This window comes from Musa acuminata, chromosome BXJ2-8 (genome assembly GCF_036884655.1).
Source record: "Musa acuminata AAA Group cultivar baxijiao chromosome BXJ2-8, Cavendish_Baxijiao_AAA, whole genome shotgun sequence".
Lineage (NCBI taxonomy): Eukaryota > Viridiplantae > Streptophyta > Magnoliopsida > Zingiberales > Musaceae > Musa > Musa acuminata.
In genome coordinates this window covers 50,170,429-50,188,473 of record NC_088345.1, presented here as the reverse complement: position 1 = coordinate 50,188,473, position 18,045 = coordinate 50,170,429, and the positions used below count along the sequence as shown (strand labels likewise).

Genomic DNA, 18,045 nt, shown 5'->3' with positions numbered 1-18,045 from the left:
TTTAGTTGCTCTGATCATTCATCAATCGACCGACGAATGAAATTAACCACAATTCAAATATGATGAGCTTATATTTAAAAATCCGATCAAATTCAAATCAAATACTAAATCATAAATTCACAATCATAGTATTCCAATAAGCCTATTAAATTTACGCCTGAAACATTGAGTTGGAATGAAACGAGTTTTCTTAGTTATTAGTTGTCACAATCTATTTTTGTTCGATGGATCGATAATGATGAAAAATTACAAAATGAAGTTTTGATTTTCCTCTATCATGGAGGTGAATTTGATCATTCAAATACATGGTAGGAAATCCTCCATTTTTTTTTCTCTAATTTTTAACCAAAAAATGGATTCTCTCACCTGATTCATATCACTGATGTTCTAATGAGCTCATATCACTACATTAAGTGATAGATAATACCTAATGTCTAATGAGCTATTTATATGAAAGAATAATCAAACTCTACTCTTCTAAGTTTGTCTTATTCACAAATAAGTCTTTCTATAGATGGATTATTATCATTTAAGTACAATGACAGTAAGAATTCAAAAATACTTGTCAATGCCAACAAACTCTTTCTTAGTGGGTATTTTTTTTGCTTTATATATCATGTCGAAATCACACTTTACCTCAATCTCCTTTTTTACTTTTGTCATTTAATTTATCAAGTTAAATACATGTTTTTTCAGGCCTTATCGAGCATGTTTTTGTAAGATCATCATCGAATCTCTAATCATCTTTAAATATTTTGAACTCATATGACTTTAGTGAGAGAGAAGACTTCCATAGGAGGAGAAAAAAAATCAAAATAATCAATAATGAGACAGATATAAAAAGTTACAATATTTATATAGTTCGAGACTCCTTTATCTATGCCCATAAAAAAAATCAAATCAAATTATAAATACCATTGTATTAATCATAATTTCAATCATCCTTTCTAGATTTACTAAAAAGAAACCATGGAGCACTAAAATATTTACTAGTATTATCTCCTTCCAAACTTAAGGATACAAGAGTATTTTTAGAACATCTAAATATATATATATTATCTATATACTAGTATTATATATATATATATATATATATAAAGAGAGAGAAACCACCGGCTCCGGCTCGCAAACGGGACCAAGTGGGCTGTGAACCGAACCGGTCTCTTCGTGTCCCAGCCGGCCGGTTCTTCTCCGCGTCTCGCCCTTGAAATAATCGCGAGCAAACATATCTCCCCTTTTATCTTTTCTCACAAATAAGCAAAAATAGAAACCCTTTCTCGCGCAGAGGGGGAGATGGCGAGCTCCAATAGGGTGATCGCGCCCCCAGCCCTCGTGGAACCCTAACCCTAAGCCCCGATTACGAGCGCGGAGGAACTCTGATCTCAGCTCCGGGACGATCGATCCCGTCGCCATTTGCGCCTCCCTCCTTCCCTCCCTCCCTGAAGAGATCCCCAATTTTCCTGCCGGCTGATCGGGCTCCTCGCTCCTTGCGGATCGATCCATCGATCTGCTGCTTTGCAGCGGCCGTAGGTGCTGGATTATTCCCCTTCTGGGTTTGTTTGTGTTGATTCGTTTTGGATTTGCCTGTCGAGGTGGGGAATTAGTTGCGCTTGTCCCCGATTTGTGGAGGGATGTGACGGGGAGCTGTGCGGTTTGGTTGGATTTAGTTGATGGTGAGAACCGGGCGTTGGTCATGGGGTGCGGGGAGCTGGGTAGATGTAGGGTTGCAAAGTTTTTGGAGTAATTGGTTGGCTTCTCATTGAGGTCTTTGGTCTTCGTTCCTAGGATTCTGGGCTTAGTGTTATTTAGGGTTTGGTTCTCTTTTATGTTGTTTTGGGCGGTTTTGCACGAGAACTGAAAGTTTAGAACATGTAGACGCTCTTCTGAGCTCAAACCTGAGGCTAAATTATGAACTGGATTCTTAAAATTGCACGCTTTACTTGTCATATCTTGTTTTTCTTAATCTTCAGCTAGCTGATATATTTTTTAGCACCACTTGTAAGAGGGTGAATGATCGGTAAAGCGTTCATCTTCTTGGATTAGCTGACTGTGGAAGTTTACGAAAGAATGTAGCTTTTTTGAACCACAAACATAATAAAACGTCTTTCCTAATAGGGGTAGATAGCTGTTGAAGGTGTCATCCTTTTGGTTTAGTGGGTGCAAGAATGCATATACTATGGAATTTTTATGGATAAATGAAACTTTTTTGAACCAGAAACATCTTAGTTCAGATAATTGGTTGCTGTTTTTTAATTTTTCTTCAAAATTTATTGTTATGGACATATTAACTCTTGAACTCTTCTTCTGCTTTTTTGCTACCATTCCTCTCCCTTTACCTTTTCTTAATTCCATTGTTTAAAGCATGCTTTAGTAATACTCAATTTAACTTAGTGATTTCTGTATTTTGTTGTCCATGGATATAACTAACAACACATCACTTTTCAGTACTGGGAATAAGTGGAGGCCTCAGAACTTTATTGCTTGGTTCACGAGCTTGTAGCACTTTATTCTGAAAAACAGTTTGTCTTCCAGAGGAAGTATTATGGTCCCTTGATTTTTATTTTGACTGCTGTGAATAACTCAATATGAAGGCTCCATCACCAACCAACCCCAGCTTCCCTTCACCCACCTTGCCTGTTTAAAATGATTATGAGTATATTGATTTTTTGATCTGCTTTCCATATTTTGTGGCTTTCTTTTTGAAACCTCTGTCTATGGTGTGGCATCTAATTGCTTAAGTTTGTTTCTTAAATTTTGTTTCCTTCTAGACTTCTTGTAGTCTTTGTGTGTATTGTGCATGTAGGGAAGGATATTTTCTGCGGGTCTTCAATGGCCTGTGGCCTTTAAGGTGCAATATGATGTGGAATGACTGTTCTACTTGTTTGATATATCTTGATGTCTCTCCTTGTTTATGCCTGCTTGATGTGTATGATGAAAAATTATTGTTCCTACTTACCAACTTTCCATTCTTATAATGTAACTTCTAATATAGGTAGGAAGAAACTCTCACTACGAATTACAAGGCAAAGTATTTCTAAGTAGTGCATCGTCTTTTTCTAAAGAGCCTTTCTTGTTCTCATGTGCTATGCTACAACAAGAGTTGAATCTTATCGATGCAAATTTTTAATCACCTTTGTTGTTTTCTTTGCTAGTTTTATTGGAGTTGTTGTTTTCCAAAGTCTGATTTAATAATATATAAATTTTCGTCAGTGTGGTTCTAGGTCAGTGCCAATGAAATTCAATTAAAAAAATTATGGCTTATTTACAGTAAGGTGGGTTAGCTTTGGTAGTACAATAATGCTGTTTCATGAATTTCATATTATCAGGTGTTTCATGAACTTAGTTCACCCATTTTGGAATGTGATTCCACCTTTATTAGAATTTATGATGGGAACACGGGGTGAAGAACAAATGCAATTAATCTACATATTCCAACCATGAGTGATGTTTAAATTAACATTCTCATCTTAGAAATGACTGCCATCTGTAGCCAACCATTTCCCTAGTTTCTGTGTTATCAGGAAGCAGCAACAAGAAAAATAAAGATCTCGAAAGGAGTAAACTTTTCTGGTCAGAAGGGTGAAGGAAGAAGTTTTAGCTAATCCATGTAGAAGCTCTATGCTTTCCTTTCCCACTCTAGTCCTTCTTGGCCTTGGATAAAATAAAATACGTGTTTGATGATTGTTATTCATTAATTATAATAGGTACAAAGTCCATGAATTTTAGCTATAGATATGAGAGTGGCATGTATTGTGATTTACCAAGTAGCTTTGTTTGGTTGCTTATTTCTTAAATTAAATTTTTTTAGTTCATTTCTATAATCATTGTATTTGATTTGTTTCACAGATTGGATTGCTTTTTAAGGGTTGTTATTGTTTAAGTAAATCATCATACTGTCAAGAATTTGCTTCCATTTACCAAAGGGATAAGTTTACAGAATATCAGGAAATTAAGTTATAACTTCTGGTCAGTGCAGGCTGGATTTTGTGCCATTTTGAGGAGGTTCAGATTCTCTTTGAGAAGAGTAATCACTTTGTAGTCATTGAATCATCACGAAGTTGGAATTTGGCTGATTATGTAGAATATGTCATGGATAGTTCAATTTCAATGCAACACTGTGAAATCTGAATCGAAAAGACCCCATTCTCGTTTATCAGGTATATTTTGGTTAATTTTTCTCTTGAATTTTCCTCCCAGAGGAAACCTTCTGAAAGCTTATTAGAAGAGCACCCAAAGTGTGGAAGATTGAGCAAATTATTTCTAAATTTATAAATACTGCTATCAATTTAAGCTAACAATTATTTCATATATTTTTGTATTCCAGGAAGGTATGAAAATCAATGGAAGAGGAAGCTAATATGGTGCCTTATCGCAACATACAGTTGTTCTTCACGAAGTTTGATTCTCTTGCTTAATATGGATTGTTTCTAAGATTCTTCTTGTGGAGATTAGAAAAAGGAAAAAAAAAGATTTTTACCCTCAAAGTTATAATCAGACACTAATCATTTTCAAAGCTTAGCTTTTAAGCCAACATATTTTTTTTCATTTTTTGATGGCTATTAAAGGATCCAAGGAAAGCTGCTCTGTTCCTAATGGATATATAGAAGCAAGAGGCTAATGAGCTTCACTGCTAGTAAGGATTACCTCTTTTGAGCTTCAATTCCTTGTCCAAGTTTCTCATCCAACATGCAAATGTGGCAACAACAGTTGATGTACAAGCAGCTCCAAGAGGTTCGGAGACAGCAGCAACTACAGCAGCTAGATCAGGGATCGAGGCAACTGAGTCCCCTTAGCCAGTTTTCTGCTGTAGCAAAACCTGCAACAGACATTCAGTTACCTTCAACATTAAATGAAAGAAATCAGTTACCTGCAACTTTAAATGAAATGCCCATCAATGATCCATATAATTATATGTGGCTTAATAATTATGTTGGAGGCTCATCCAACTTATCTGGTAATTCTCAGATGTTTACTGCTGGAAACATGAACCATGTACAGCCAAGTTGCTCTGTTGCCATGCAGAACCTTACAAATGGTGTTATTGTATCAAATGATCAAAGTCAAGCGATGCAATTTATTGGATCTATGCCACCACAAATTAATCAGTCTTTTAGTGGCATATCCGTTTCAGGCACTTGCTCTGGAGACCAATATTCTCACCTATTAGGAATATCAAGTTCTAATCATGATTCAATGACCAAGGCTGCTGAAACAAATGCAGAAAAGACATCATACTCATCTAGCATTTTCCAAACTGATCATCAAATAGACTCACAAGGTTCCTTACAGGAGAAGGCTTGGGCCACTGCACGGAATTTTCCAGGGAAACATGTCGTTGACAATTCTTCAACACAGACATCAGAAAAGTTTCAACAATTGAACAATCTGCAACACAGCATTCGGTTTCAGGAATTTCATGGTAGGCAAGTACAGGATGATGCATTGGGTAATTTAGTGGAGAAACAAGAATCACAGGTAGGAACTTCTACTGGTGTGGCCAGTCTGGATCCTATAGAACATAAGCTCTTGTTCGGCACCGATGAGGATGACAACTGGGGATTTTCATTTGGAGGGAGCCTTACCTCTGGCATGGATGGAGATGCACATGGGCATTCTTCAGAGAATGATTATTTTGGTTCATTTCCTTCTGTCCATAGTGGGAGCTGGAGTGCTCTTATGCAAGAGGCTGTACAAGCTTCCACTAGTGACAAGGGGGTCCAGGAAGAATGGAGTGGCCTGAGCTACCAAAAAACAGAGCAACAGATGCTAAAGCCTCTGATTACAACAACTGACAATGGGAAACAGTCAGCTATTTGGGATGATAGCAACTTGAAGGGTGCAAGTTCAACTTCTAGGCCGTTTCCTTTGTTTAATGATGCTAATACAACGCCAACTTCCACTGGCCCTATTAATCAGCATTCTTTTGACTCCACTTATGAAGAAAGCAGTAGGGTTCTGACCGAGGCTCCCCGTGTCTCATCCTTCCGAGGATCCAGTAACAAAGAATTCCATCAGAATCAAAAAATTGTGGAAGGTAGTCTTCAAGCTCAAATGCCTTCAACTAGTCGTGCGTGGGCTGGGCTGACCATCAAGCAGCATGAGAACAGTTCTGAGGAGATTCAATATAAGTCACAGGACACAGAGGATGGTTGGAGAAACCAGAAAAACATGCCATCATCCAATGTTTCTGTTTTGCCTGTTAATAAGCTAAATAGCTTGAAGGCAAGTTTTCCAATGGCATCTGGAGGTGACAAATCAAATCATCATGAAAGTGATGGCCATTTGTGGGAGATTGGTGAAAATCATGTTAATATGAATTCTGGCTTGCAACGAGTCAAATCTGATATTGGCAGTCTCAACATACAAGCTGAAGAATCCTTAGCAGGTAAATTTGTTTCTGTCAATAAACCGAACACCTTAAAGTTGAGTCAGGACATGCATCATCAGGTTACTAATGTGCAGCAAACTGTTTTTGGGGGACATTTTGCCCTTAATTCATGTGTGCATTCTGAAGATGACAAAGATATTGAAGAAAACCAGAACCAGCCAAGCAGGAAGCCACAAACTTGGGAGATGTCTGTAAGTACTGCTGCAGAAAGATTGGGTAAAAGCTATGAGAAGAAAAAAGAACATGAAAGAGTGGTTTTAGGTGACAGTTATGCCGGAATTGCAGCAAAAGAGAAGTATCTATTGACTGTGAATGACCAATATCCTTCCGTAAGTGGAGGCCAGAAGTCCTCAATTCTGTCAAGTCATCCTACTGTGGGGTCAAAAATGTTGCAGAATTCACTGGGAAGTTTGAGGAAACCTGTAGAATCTTCTTTCCTGCCCAATCAACTATTACGGTTGCAGGGCTTGTCCAACTCTGTTTTTCATGGATCAAACAATGAAGGGCAATCATCTTTTGGGAAATCACAGTTTTCTGGTCATATTGTACCCAACAATCCTATGGATGTGTCCGAGGTAAATGAGTTATTGTAACCATTGTGATTTTGTATTTTTCTTTACATTCTTTTTAACTTATCGTTAAAATTTAATGCTTAATTCTTGTTCATGTGGATACTTTCTAATTTACAGAGGATTGCAGTGGGAGCAGAGGGACTGCAGTCTCGAGGTACCATACCTGTGTGCCCCTCTAGGAGTTCTTTTGATGGCTCAACTGCTCAACATTCCCAGAATGAAGTGGTTGCTCAAGCAAGGTACAATTTACTTAGACTGAGCATCAATTTAGCTCCCTCATGGTCCTCCTTGCTATGGTGCAGTATACTGATACCTGCATGGTGCATACCACCATCAGACAGCCAGGGTATGTTATCAGGGTCTAATTTTCTCCCATGCCTAGTGCTGGGATGGCTGACATGGGTAGTCTATTCTTTCTTCAATAATTTAATGTTGAACAATCCTGAAAGAACACACTTATGTTTCATCTATTACTTTTTGGTGGACCAATCATTGCAAAACACCTAGTGTTGGATCTCAACTTTGGATTTCTACAACCTTCTCTGCAGGCCAATGTACCCAGCTTGTCTACATTTTGTTCCTATATGCCATTACATGGTTTAAATACAAATTCTATTAAAATAATTGTATTGCTGTTCCAGTGCTTGATGGTGAAAGAGATTTCTGGTTTTGGCATATGTATGCATTTGGATCTTTCTAATGCTTGATTTTTTGTAATTTATCACAGTTATAATATGCTCGAGCTTCTCCACAAGGTTGACCAATCAAAGAACGTTGTTTCTACAAATGCATCTGATGTTCCTCCACAAGCTGCTGCTGATGTTTCTATCACGCATCCTCACTTTGATCAGTCTTCTAATTTGCGTGGTTTTGGGTTGCGTTTGGCCCCGCCATCTCAGGGGCAACCACTACCAAACTATACACCAATCTCTCACAAGTCCTTGAATGATATTAACAGTGGGCAATCAGACCATGAAGCAGAATATCAGGGTCAGACGTGGCTTAGTCCTACATCCTCGATTCGACCTGTTCTTCCATTTGATGAAGCATCTAAAAGAGAAAATTGGGATAAGATAGCCAGCCTACCTGGACAGAAAAAAACTGAATATTCAGAAGCAAATAATCATTTTAAATCATCAGCCACTGTTTCTGATTCTTCTTCAGTGAGAGATCAGCTGCAGGAGCAACAGCAGCTTAGACAGCAACACATTTCTAGTGCAAAAGATCACCTGGAGAATCAACAACAGCAATGGCAACAACATACTTCTAATGCAACAACTACTCATGGACTTTTGGACCATTCTGTCAATTTTTCCTTTAGTAACCAAACTAATACAAATATGCTTGTTAGAAATGCTTCTCTCGTTAGGCAGCCACTTGACTGTCAAAGTGGATCTTTAGGTGGCCAATCTGTTCAAACATCATTGCCTCCTCTGGCTGGTAGGTTTCCAGCTTCAGATGTTGCTTCCCATGCTGAATCTCGTGTACCTGTTGGTTCACAATTTTCCTCAGAAGGGACAGAACATACAAGAGGAACAATTGCAGGATTTTCTCAAATTATAAGTTCGGGCCAACAGTTACCTGCTGTAGAGACAAAGTCAAGTTCACAACCTTCTCTGTCAGGCACGTCTCAGCAAGCCAGCTTCTCAAAGATGTTGCATAATGTGTGGACAAATATTTCAGCTCAACAACGTCAAGCTGGTATTGATCCTTTTCTGACTCCAAATGTACTTCAGTCTATAATAAATCATGGTAGAGACACAAGTTCATGGGGCCTCCCAAAGCCAGGTGATCAAGTAAATAAGGAAGATAGTGCTCCTCCTGAGCATATGGATGTTTCTCATGAGTCAAGCAATACATCCCAGGGGAAAGAGGCTGTGCTAAAGCCACAGCAGGATGTTAACAAAACAAGAAATGGACAGGATCAAGCTCTTAGTTCTTGTGTATTGCGTGCTCCTCTAACGAATAATGTCTCTACCAGCAGTGGTATTCTTGCAGGGCGCATGTCAAAGCCTTCAGATGTTCAACAGCAAAACTATTCACTGTTTCATCAAGTACAGTCCATGAAGGCTTCTGAATCTGATGTAAACAAGACAGGAAACCTACCAAAAGGAGCTGCTTTTAGTTCCGATAGTTCACAGATGAATTTCAATGTAGATCAGGGAATTGTTCATGGCCAGAATACAATTCCCAGAATCCCTGCAGATGGTAAAGTTGGAGCAGCTTCTCATATTTCATTCACGTCAGATGCCAAAATGCTGAGCTTTACTTCAAGTGACAGTGAAGAACAGAATCCCAACACATCCAGTGCAGGACATCATATCCAAAGTCACATGGAACCACTTAGTACAAGTTCCACAGCAAATGTATTGGGAGATGGTGAGCCCACCCAGATTAGTCCTCAGATGGCTCCTTCCTGGTTTGACAGTTATGGAACCTACCAAAATGGCAGGATGGTTGCTATGTTTGACGCCCATAGGAGTAGAAAAGCTTCCGTTCAGCAGTACTTTCTCCAAAATGCTCCTGCAAAGATGGATAATAGTAATGTCGTCGAGCAAAGACCTGATAGCAGCCAGGTTGGTAGCTATAGGCAAGATACATTGGCCTTCAAGATAGCACCCAGTGATACAACTTCTTTGCTGCCCCCGGATGTGATGGTCCATGGTAGAATTATAAGGTCAAAGAAGCGCAAAATTGCAAATAGAGATCTTCTGCCATGGCATAAGATGGTCATGGGATGTCCACAAAGTTTGCAGAGCATCAGGTGGTATTCTTGATGGTAAAACTTTTGTTTAATCAATAAAAAAACTATCTGTACATGGTTTTTCAGAGAAATATATCTTAATTTGGATTAGTCTTAAAATATGAATCTTTTTGCAGTATGCCAGAGTTGGATTGGGCTCAAGCTGCCAATAGATTGATAGAGAAGGTTTGTTTATCTTACCAATTTGGCCAGTGTAATCAATTTTATGTACTATTTATCCAGAGCTTTTACAGTGGATGTTGTGGACCTTGGTTTCTAAATATAGGTGGATGATGAAGCTGAAACTATGGATGATGGCCTGTTTATGCCTCAGTCACGAAGAAGGATAATCCTGACAACTCAACTGATGCAACAACTTATTCCAGCTGTACCAGCTGTGATGTTCAAAGGAGAGGCAACTTCAGGTTATCAAAGTGTGACTTTTTCTATTGCTAAAACAGCACTTGCAGATGCATGCAGCCTGGTTTCTTCCTCAGAAAGTGATTCCCATTTGCTGTTGGGAAATGAAAATACGTAAGCGTCGCCTTTGAAATTCATCGAGAACATTATAGTATGACCTCAAGCTATCAGATCGTTATACTCATCTTTGATTTAGGAGATCCTACTCTTCCCACCCAGTTTGATGGATATGATCTGTCATATTGGTGTATATTGTTTCGTGCAATATATATACTATTACTTGCTAATCAGTTATCTTTTTCCACCCTTTAACTCTAGGATAAATATTGGAGAGGTTAAGACTTCCAAGAAGGTGGAAGAAGATACATTCTTAAAGCTTATGGAAGATTTCATTGGTAGATCCAAGAAACTTTCAACTGATTTCTCAAGGTAAGAGCAATATCAATTATTTTTCATGAAATATTTTTCTTTTCCTTATTCCCGTGTGCTTAGGAGATGGATGTATCAAGTTACTAAGAAAGATGAGAAAAGAAATACTTAAATTCGTGAACAACTAGGCATCACTTCAATAAAAGATTAATGACTAGCACATTAGCGGTGCCATTGCATTCTTGTCTAATGTATTTGATGTTTGCTATACCCTTTAGATCTTTGTAGCTGTTTTGAATTTTGATGTTCTTGATGCTGCTAATGATGTTAATGGACAAGTGCCAGGCAATATGTAATGTGGTAGTACACTATATCACTAGTTGAGATCACTATATATTAAATTTGGAAGACATCTAATTAAGATTAGTGGTGTGAGGAAAGATGGAAGATCTAAAAATTTTACTAGGTACAATAGAAAGATATTTGAATGATCTTTATTTGACTTGTCAAGGTTGCTTACTTGTTACTTTATGATGAGTCTCCTTGCTTATAATAAATAAGCTTGGATACGTCAGACTTACCCGCACCCCACATTGGTGGGAGCTTCGTACATTAGGACAAATTTGAAGTTGTAATTTATCTCAAGGGACTTGGTTGTACAGGTCTGTCATTACAATCTGAATGGATCAGTAATGTTCCATAAGGTCACCCACAGAGAGAAAATAGCCCGTCACTTTGCATCTTACGTCCGATGTTTTCTTATTATAGATGTTCTTTTCGAAGCTTGTAAAGTGAATAAATGGTTAAACAAATCTGATGATTGTCTTAAGTTGTCATAGACAGGTTATCTAGGTGAATAAATTGTCACACTTTCATTAGCAGCTAAATGTGATAAAGATTTCTTTTGGATTTGCATGCCTTAATGTCTTGAATCTAGTCGTGTTAGTGCTGAGAAACTGAATTGGTATGGTTCTGTTTTGAATTTAATGACCTTGCAAGTCTTTCCTTACGGTCGAAGTCTCCCTGGTGTAATTTTGCATGTGTGGTGTATTTAATCATTTCATTTGATTAATATATTTCAGATTGGAGAGGAAGACATCGATGTTGGATGTCCGACTGGAGTGCCAAGAGTTAGAGAGGTTTTCCATTGTGAACCGATTAGGCAAGTTTCATGGTCGGACTCATGCTGATGGGGTCGATGTATCTTCCACTCCTGGAAATGCCTATCGCAGGATCTTTCCGCAGAGATATATCACCGCCGTTCCAGTGCCTGGAAATCTACCCGAGGGGGTTTGCTGTCTCTCACTCTAAGATCATTTATCAATTGATTTTGTTTCTCTTGTCAAATGGCTGTGGTCGCCATCGCTATTCCTCGATGCTTTTCAGTCACACCTCCATCGGAAAAAGAGAGAGAGAGAGAGAAAGAGAGAGAGAGAGAGAGTTCATAAGCATTAATGTGAGAGGGGGCAGGCAGTTCTTTTGTCCTAGTATTGAAGACGAGGACCGCTCAGGGGTTTGGCCTTTGAAATCTTTCCCGATGGTTGTTCACCCTGATATGAGAGGTATAGGTCTTTGTACATCAATGGAGGTACAGAAAATTAGGTTGTGGCATCTCATTTTTATATGAGAGGAGAGTTTCAGCATTATTACATAATTTTTATTCAAATAAACTTGAAAATTAAAACAAAAAATCTTTAGCTCCTCGGAAGAGTAAAATGCCTGTTTGTTGATCTGTGATTGTTTTTTGAGTCATTTTTTGATGAAACTTATTCAGTTGATATATCTTGCTCATCACGTCTCGATAACATTTCTATATGAGCTCACAAGTGCTGACCATCAAGTTGTGAGGTACATGCAGGTAGTTGTGATACTTTAACCAATTCTCAGAAACCTGCGCAAAATAAATGTATAGGAATTGAAGATTGACATATTAAGGCTGATTTAAATAACATCGTTGTGCGTTCCAGACAGCTTTATGATGCCCGAGAGACTGCATTCACGTCCCTTCGCTATCAAGGCTGGTTCTCTAAAAATACGAGTCTTTACTAAGTGACGCAAGACTCGTGTTCTTACGGTCGTCGTCCATAATTCATTTTAGGACGTAATGGTTCTCCATCAGATCCTAACGTAGAGATGCATTTGGTAGCTCAAAATTAAGCTTTACAACCATAAACAAATTATGAATTGCCAGGGGACTTACCCTTTGGACCATTTTAGTACTCATCAAGGGAGGACAAACCCTTCAAAATCTTACACACCATCGCCAAGAACAGAGGCTTCATCCCGAGATCTACTTTAATCATAGAGATAAGAGTCACCATTTCTCGCTGGGATGCTTTACCAACTAGTGGTGAAACCCATATTATGTGTATATATAACTCACTTTCTTCTGCTAGATCTTCACGCCAAGTAGCCCATGGTGAGGAAGGATATTTAGCTGATGGAGTATTCCTGCTCAAATCCAAGATAACAATCTGATACTAAAAACAGCTTTGTATCCTGAAAATGATATCACATAAGAGTAATGTTTAGTATCAACAACATGGATAGCCATTTTATTATATATATGCAACAGCAGAGAGGAAAGAAAATTAGGTTTGAACTAAGGGATCTGTTGTAGTTAAGAGCCATGCAAGTGGTCCAAGGATATGCCAGTGGAGCAAGGCAGTTTACATGTACAGAGGACATGTAAATAAAAAGACTAACGATAAACCTCCTTTTTGAGGACATGGCATTTAATGTGGATAGAAAGAATTCATGAAGAAGAATCAGATCTTGACTAGGGAGAATCAGAAGAAGAAGAAGGAACAGCAGCTATCAAGTTGCGTAAACCGAGTTGAGCAAAATGAAAGTATAGCATTTTCCAATTAGCTTTATGTAGAAAAGGGCGAATAAAGAATAGTTTAACACAAACTATATTTCAGGCTAGCAAGTATATTCTCACCTGAAGATTGGTCACCGTTGGTGGTAACGCCATACGAGTGACCATCTGATCTGAGAAACTAATTCTTTTCAGAGCATATAATTCTGACGTAGTGGCATTACCAAGAACTAACCACCATGCTTCATCTTTGACCTGGGAATCAAATTGATGTTATGAATAAGCTAAAACAGCATGCTAAATTAAACTTCCAAATACAGACAATCCTGGAGCTGTGTAAAGGTGTAACCGATCTCGGACTTTGTAATGTAACCTCATCCACAAAATGTGGTGAAGGAATGTTCATATTACTTTCCAGCTCTTAATCCAAAACTTTGAAGTACTTCAATAATTTAACCAGCAACCAACTACCTAGACACAAGACTGAATATGATAAGAACTAAATATCACATATTTTCCAATTTTACCAGTTTTATAGTCCTATTTCGAACATCTTTTATAGGTTCAGTTCCAATTTCATCCTGACAAATTACCCTAGCACCTCGCGTGTGCAAGAGAAAAAGAAAAAACTTTTCAATCACTCAATTAAACAAATAAAGGTGGCTTAATTACATAAAGCTCAAAAAAGGACCTAAACATGAGTTGTCCAAGAAGTCAAATGAAGATTCACCTTCGGGTATCGAGGGACAAAAGCTCTCACTGTAGAATGCTTAGAATTTGCCTTTTCAAGTCTGATGTTAAGAACCGCAGACTTTGATGCATTATCATCTCCAGTGTGAAGCTTCAATTTCACTCTGACACGTGGAAAATACTGCATATCCTGCAAACATAAAACAAAAGGCAAAAGGCAAAATAATAGTTTGAGGCACCATGTCAGAGTAACTTCAAATAGAACCACCTCAGAGTAGAAAAGTGAATTAACAACATTGGTGGATTAACACCTACATGAATAATTTTGCTTAAATACCAAACTAATGTTCATTATTTTTTTTAATTTATGCATAGTTAATTGTCATATATTAATTAATCTAACATATCATTCATCAGAAACTGAGGAAAAGGATTCCTGATGTTTCACCAAATGGAAGAAAAGGAATGTTCCCAAGAAGATGATATAAACAATTACTGTATAAGCTATATGGCATAGAAGCAAGATACAAATGATGTCTTGGAATCCCTCAAAGCAGAAAGGTCTATTCATTTATACGTATGGAAACCTAAGAAAAAGGCAATACTCAACAGCTGCAGAAAAAGAGTACCAACTTAAGGATCCATTCATCAAAAACAGAAATGAAGTAGGAACATAGATATGAACAAGAGCTAACTAACAAGTCAGAATGACCATAGATGAAGAAATCAAGCTGATTAACCTTTGCTATGCTTAGTGATTGGCAAGCCCACATATATGAAAGTCATGTACCAACCAAGGTTCACAATTTCGTACCGTACTGGAGTTTCGACGTTAGCTCGGTACGGTACAATACTGTACACCGAGTGGTATACCGAACGGTATATATATATATATTCGGCGACGTCGCCTCTCTCTTCTCCCAAGCCGAGTGATGTCATCTCGTTTATATATATATATATATATATATTTATATTTATTTATTTATAAAAGCCGATGTCGCCTTTTTCTTCTCCCACGCGGGGTGACATCGTCGAGGCGACGCGAAGTCACCTCGTTTATATATATATATATATATATATATATATATCGTTCCGTCCAGGAACGGGCGGTCCGTGTACCGGTCAGCTGACGGACCGGTACATACCGCCCATACCGGGCGATATTATTCGAAATTGCATACCTTGGTACCAATAACACTAAAGTAGTTCTATTCAGATTATCCTCTAATTAAGAAAGAGAGATTGTTTTCTAAATATTGCATGAATATTGTGGGCTAACATTTGTTCTCCACAAAAGAAGAAACTCATTAAGGAATCACATCAACAGTAATTCCTCGCACTAGGAGGGAAGGTGGGACCCTGACGTGTCACTGCAGTCCCAAAACTTTGATCGGTTCCATGTTAAAAAATTTCACAAAATTCCTAACTAACAATCTAGTCTATGATGCAATTATTTGTGTGCTAAGGAGTGTAATGGATGCCTCCTAAAACTGGACTGCAGAAAAGATCATTGACAAGATACATTGGGATTTCATCCGTGACACTTTAGAACAATAAGGGATTCAGGATGAAAGTTTACCTCCAAGTTTTCCAAGTCAGCTGTCTCAACCAATGGTGCACCCAATGCACCAGACTCAGACAAAGGAGATCATATTTCCTTCCTCTGTTTTGTTCTTGCTGCAGATCCTCAATATTATCTCTTGCTAAAGATGTTGGCATCATTAGATACCCAGTATCTATAGATTATATTATCTCACACCAAATTGCCGATAACTTATCACAAAATCTATTTAAGATTGACATATTGCTGGCCCAAAATTAGTCATGTTCTATCTTGAATCTAAAATGGGTTTATGTATTAATCTCAAGCAAAGCAATCCACAGTAACTTGGATGGTTGTTCTAGGTTCAGATGTTTACTTGATTGCATTATATCCAATTTTCCATTGCATATCGGTTTTGACCAGACAAACAAAACAGATCAGATTAGAAGATGAGTAAACTCCTTTCCTTTGCAGATAAAGCTTGTACAAGTCAATTCTGTCATGGTAACCAGTAACCAACATATTCAAACCTCTAGGCATTTCCTTCCTCTCCTAGTTGATCAATGAAACTGGCTTAAACCGTATTGTGGAAAGGCTAAAATGTCATTAAAGACTATTTTGCTTAGTTAATCGGTCAATTATTTATTAAAAGAAAAGGTAGACAGTCATAAGGAATTATTTGCCCTCAAAAGGTTGCTGTCCCTTCCAAAGATCTTGTGTTCAGCAAATACCTCCAAAGAAGAGATACTACAGGACTTCTCTTCTACAGTCAGATTATTCCCCATATTAAATGGGGCATTGCCTCTCCAAACAGGTTTTCAAAGTGCCTTCCATGTTCATTTTAAAATCTGGGCACAGGCACCATATCAGATTTTGGAAGTATAATCTGCTTGGACGAACACCCTCATTCAACAGATTCGTCCCAGTCTCAGTAGCATCATTTAGAATTCATCAATTTCTGTAGCTTCATCTTCCATAGAAACACTTCAAGTCTAAGCAGTTACTCTGGCTTCTTATTTAGCAGATGGCATAACTTCCAACTCCACTAGCTTCCCCCAATGAGAAGGCACAATTTTTCTCCCTCTCTAGATTTCAGAATTATTTTGAGACATTGACCACCTAAAACCTTAGTAGTTGCTTCTTTCTTTAGGTTTCTCAAAGTCACGGGATTCTCATGGAAGTTCTTCTATATTCCCAAGGCCAAATGTTATATATGGCTTGTTGCTAGTCAAACTATTGATCAGACTCTTTTTAACTGCACCTTTTGCAGCTCAAGTACAAAAGCCTCCAAGTAGAGCTTCTACTCTCAAATGTTTTTCGATTTCAATCTCACAAATTTGGGATTTCTAACACAAGAAAACATCTCCCATATACAGAAGTTTTGGAGATGGCTGCATCCACCATGCTGGTGAATTTGAAAAGAAAAGAAAACAATCCAGTTCACTTTTTTATTTCTCTTTATTTGTTTTCTATCATTAGCTCTTTTCTCTCTTTTTCCATACCTGTACTTAGTTTATACACCAAACATGATAATCCTGCAATCTTGTTGCTTTGCCAGAAAAAAAGATCATATTCTACTTGATTACAGACAATAGTGTCTTACAGACTTACATGGATCTGGCTAATAAAAATATTGTATAAAGAGATTACCAATATCTCTAAAATTGGAGTCCTCAAACCAGTTTTAAGTTTTAAATAATCTGGAAGCAATATAATCAATCACAGGAAGGCACCATATTATTTGATTGATGAGTGGCAAGGAAACAGAGAGAACATATAATGAACAAAAGCACACACTTTGTGGAAAAAAGTTTAGCCAAGAAGAGATCTGTCTGTAATAGATGCGATTATAAGATAAAATTCATTATCTTAGCAGGACATAATTATGCTAGGCATTCCATTTTTCACATTCTGCAAAAGGTTAATCGATTGAATCACAAGCAATCCCATATGTCTCAGGCACTAGCAAGATAAAAACTGAGGTTCAGAAGCTGTTCAACAGTTAGCAATTTGTAGAGAAATTTAAACAGAGATCTGTAAATGATTAAGAATCCATGTCTACCATGATGATATATCACATTAACCACAGGAAAGTTCACCTGATACAACTCTGAGGCAGGATATCTTTGGAGCATTTGCTGGAACTTTGCTTTAGGAAGTTCCAATAGGTCTTGCAATGACAAGATGCCTATGTTGTTCAGATGGTTCAGAATATCCTCATTCATGCATGGTAACATCCACAACGATGAATCTTTTCCAAACCATAAACCCTGAGTTAAACGGACATATGATTAGGAAAAAAAAGAACATACTCTCTTTTGGCTAACAATCAATATATCCTAGTAGATAGATAACCAAGCTTTGCCTTTCTAGAAGCAGAATAAAGGGTTAAAAATTTTAAAATATTAGAGAATTTCTTATTAGTTAAATTTGTCTCAGGAAATCTTCTGTATTATTTATATAATATGTGAGGGAAAAACTCCTTAGTTCCTAACCACA

At 37.8% G+C, this 18,045-nt stretch overlaps 2 protein-coding genes across 7 annotated transcripts in view; one reads left to right on the top strand and one right to left on the bottom strand.

Annotated features, from left to right (window-relative positions):
• Positions 1–1,256: 1,256 nt before the first annotated feature.
• Positions 1,257–12,194, top strand: LOC103996049 (uncharacterized). Of its 3 annotated transcripts, XM_065122638.1 has the most exons (10): positions 1,257–1,530; positions 3,847–4,157; positions 4,325–6,385; positions 6,515–6,963; positions 7,078–7,199; positions 7,688–9,724; positions 9,841–9,889; positions 9,990–10,237; positions 10,442–10,552; positions 11,575–12,194. In XM_065122638.1, the coding sequence occupies exons 3-10, from the start codon at positions 4,687–4,689 to the stop codon at positions 11,801–11,803; spliced, it is 4,944 nt and encodes a 1,647-aa protein (XP_064978710.1). In that variant the 5' UTR covers positions 1,257–1,530; positions 3,847–4,157; positions 4,325–4,686; the 3' UTR covers positions 11,804–12,194. The 3 variants fall into 3 exon arrangements, with proteins under 3 accessions (XP_064978710.1, XP_009415124.2, XP_009415123.2); XM_009416849.3 differs by having other exon boundaries at positions 3,977–4,157; positions 4,325–6,963; XM_009416848.3 differs by having other exon boundaries at positions 4,325–6,963.
• Positions 12,195–12,399: 205 nt separating this feature from the next.
• Positions 12,400–18,045, bottom strand: part of LOC135620041 (DExH-box ATP-dependent RNA helicase DExH14-like) — a 43,666-nt gene continuing 38,020 nt past the window's right edge. Inside the window, exons 46-51 of one of the 4 annotated variants that reach the window (XR_010489606.1) lie at positions 17,646–17,816; positions 14,044–14,193; positions 13,437–13,568; positions 12,876–12,991; positions 12,693–12,782; positions 12,400–12,614 (exon numbers count right to left, since the gene is read on the bottom strand). Coding sequence is in view for 1 of the 4 variants with exons in the window: in XM_065122637.1 (XP_064978709.1) it covers positions 12,926–12,991; positions 13,437–13,568; positions 14,044–14,193; positions 17,646–17,816 (519 nt within the window). In the remaining 3 variants the exon portion in view is untranslated. Of the gene's footprint in view, positions 12,992–13,436; positions 13,569–14,043; positions 14,194–17,645; positions 17,817–18,045 lie in introns of all 4 variants that reach the window. The other 3 variants (XR_010489604.1, XR_010489605.1, XM_065122637.1) reach the window with 3 other exon arrangements.

What these genes read in the sequence shown, in the direction of transcription:
- LOC103996049 (XM_009416849.3), top strand. Translation starts at nt 4,687, where the DNA reads ATGCAAATGTGGCAACAACAGTTGATGTACAAGCAGCTCCAAGAGGTT. An exon ending in GAAGTGGTTGCTCAAGCAAG is followed by an intron (nt 7,200 to 7,687) that starts GTACAATTTACT and finishes AATTTATCACAG; the next exon opens with TTATAATATGCTCGAGCTTC. An exon ending in CAAAGTTTGCAGAGCATCAG is followed by an intron (nt 9,725 to 9,840) that starts GTGGTATTCTTG and finishes ATCTTTTTGCAG; the next exon opens with TATGCCAGAGTTGGATTGGG.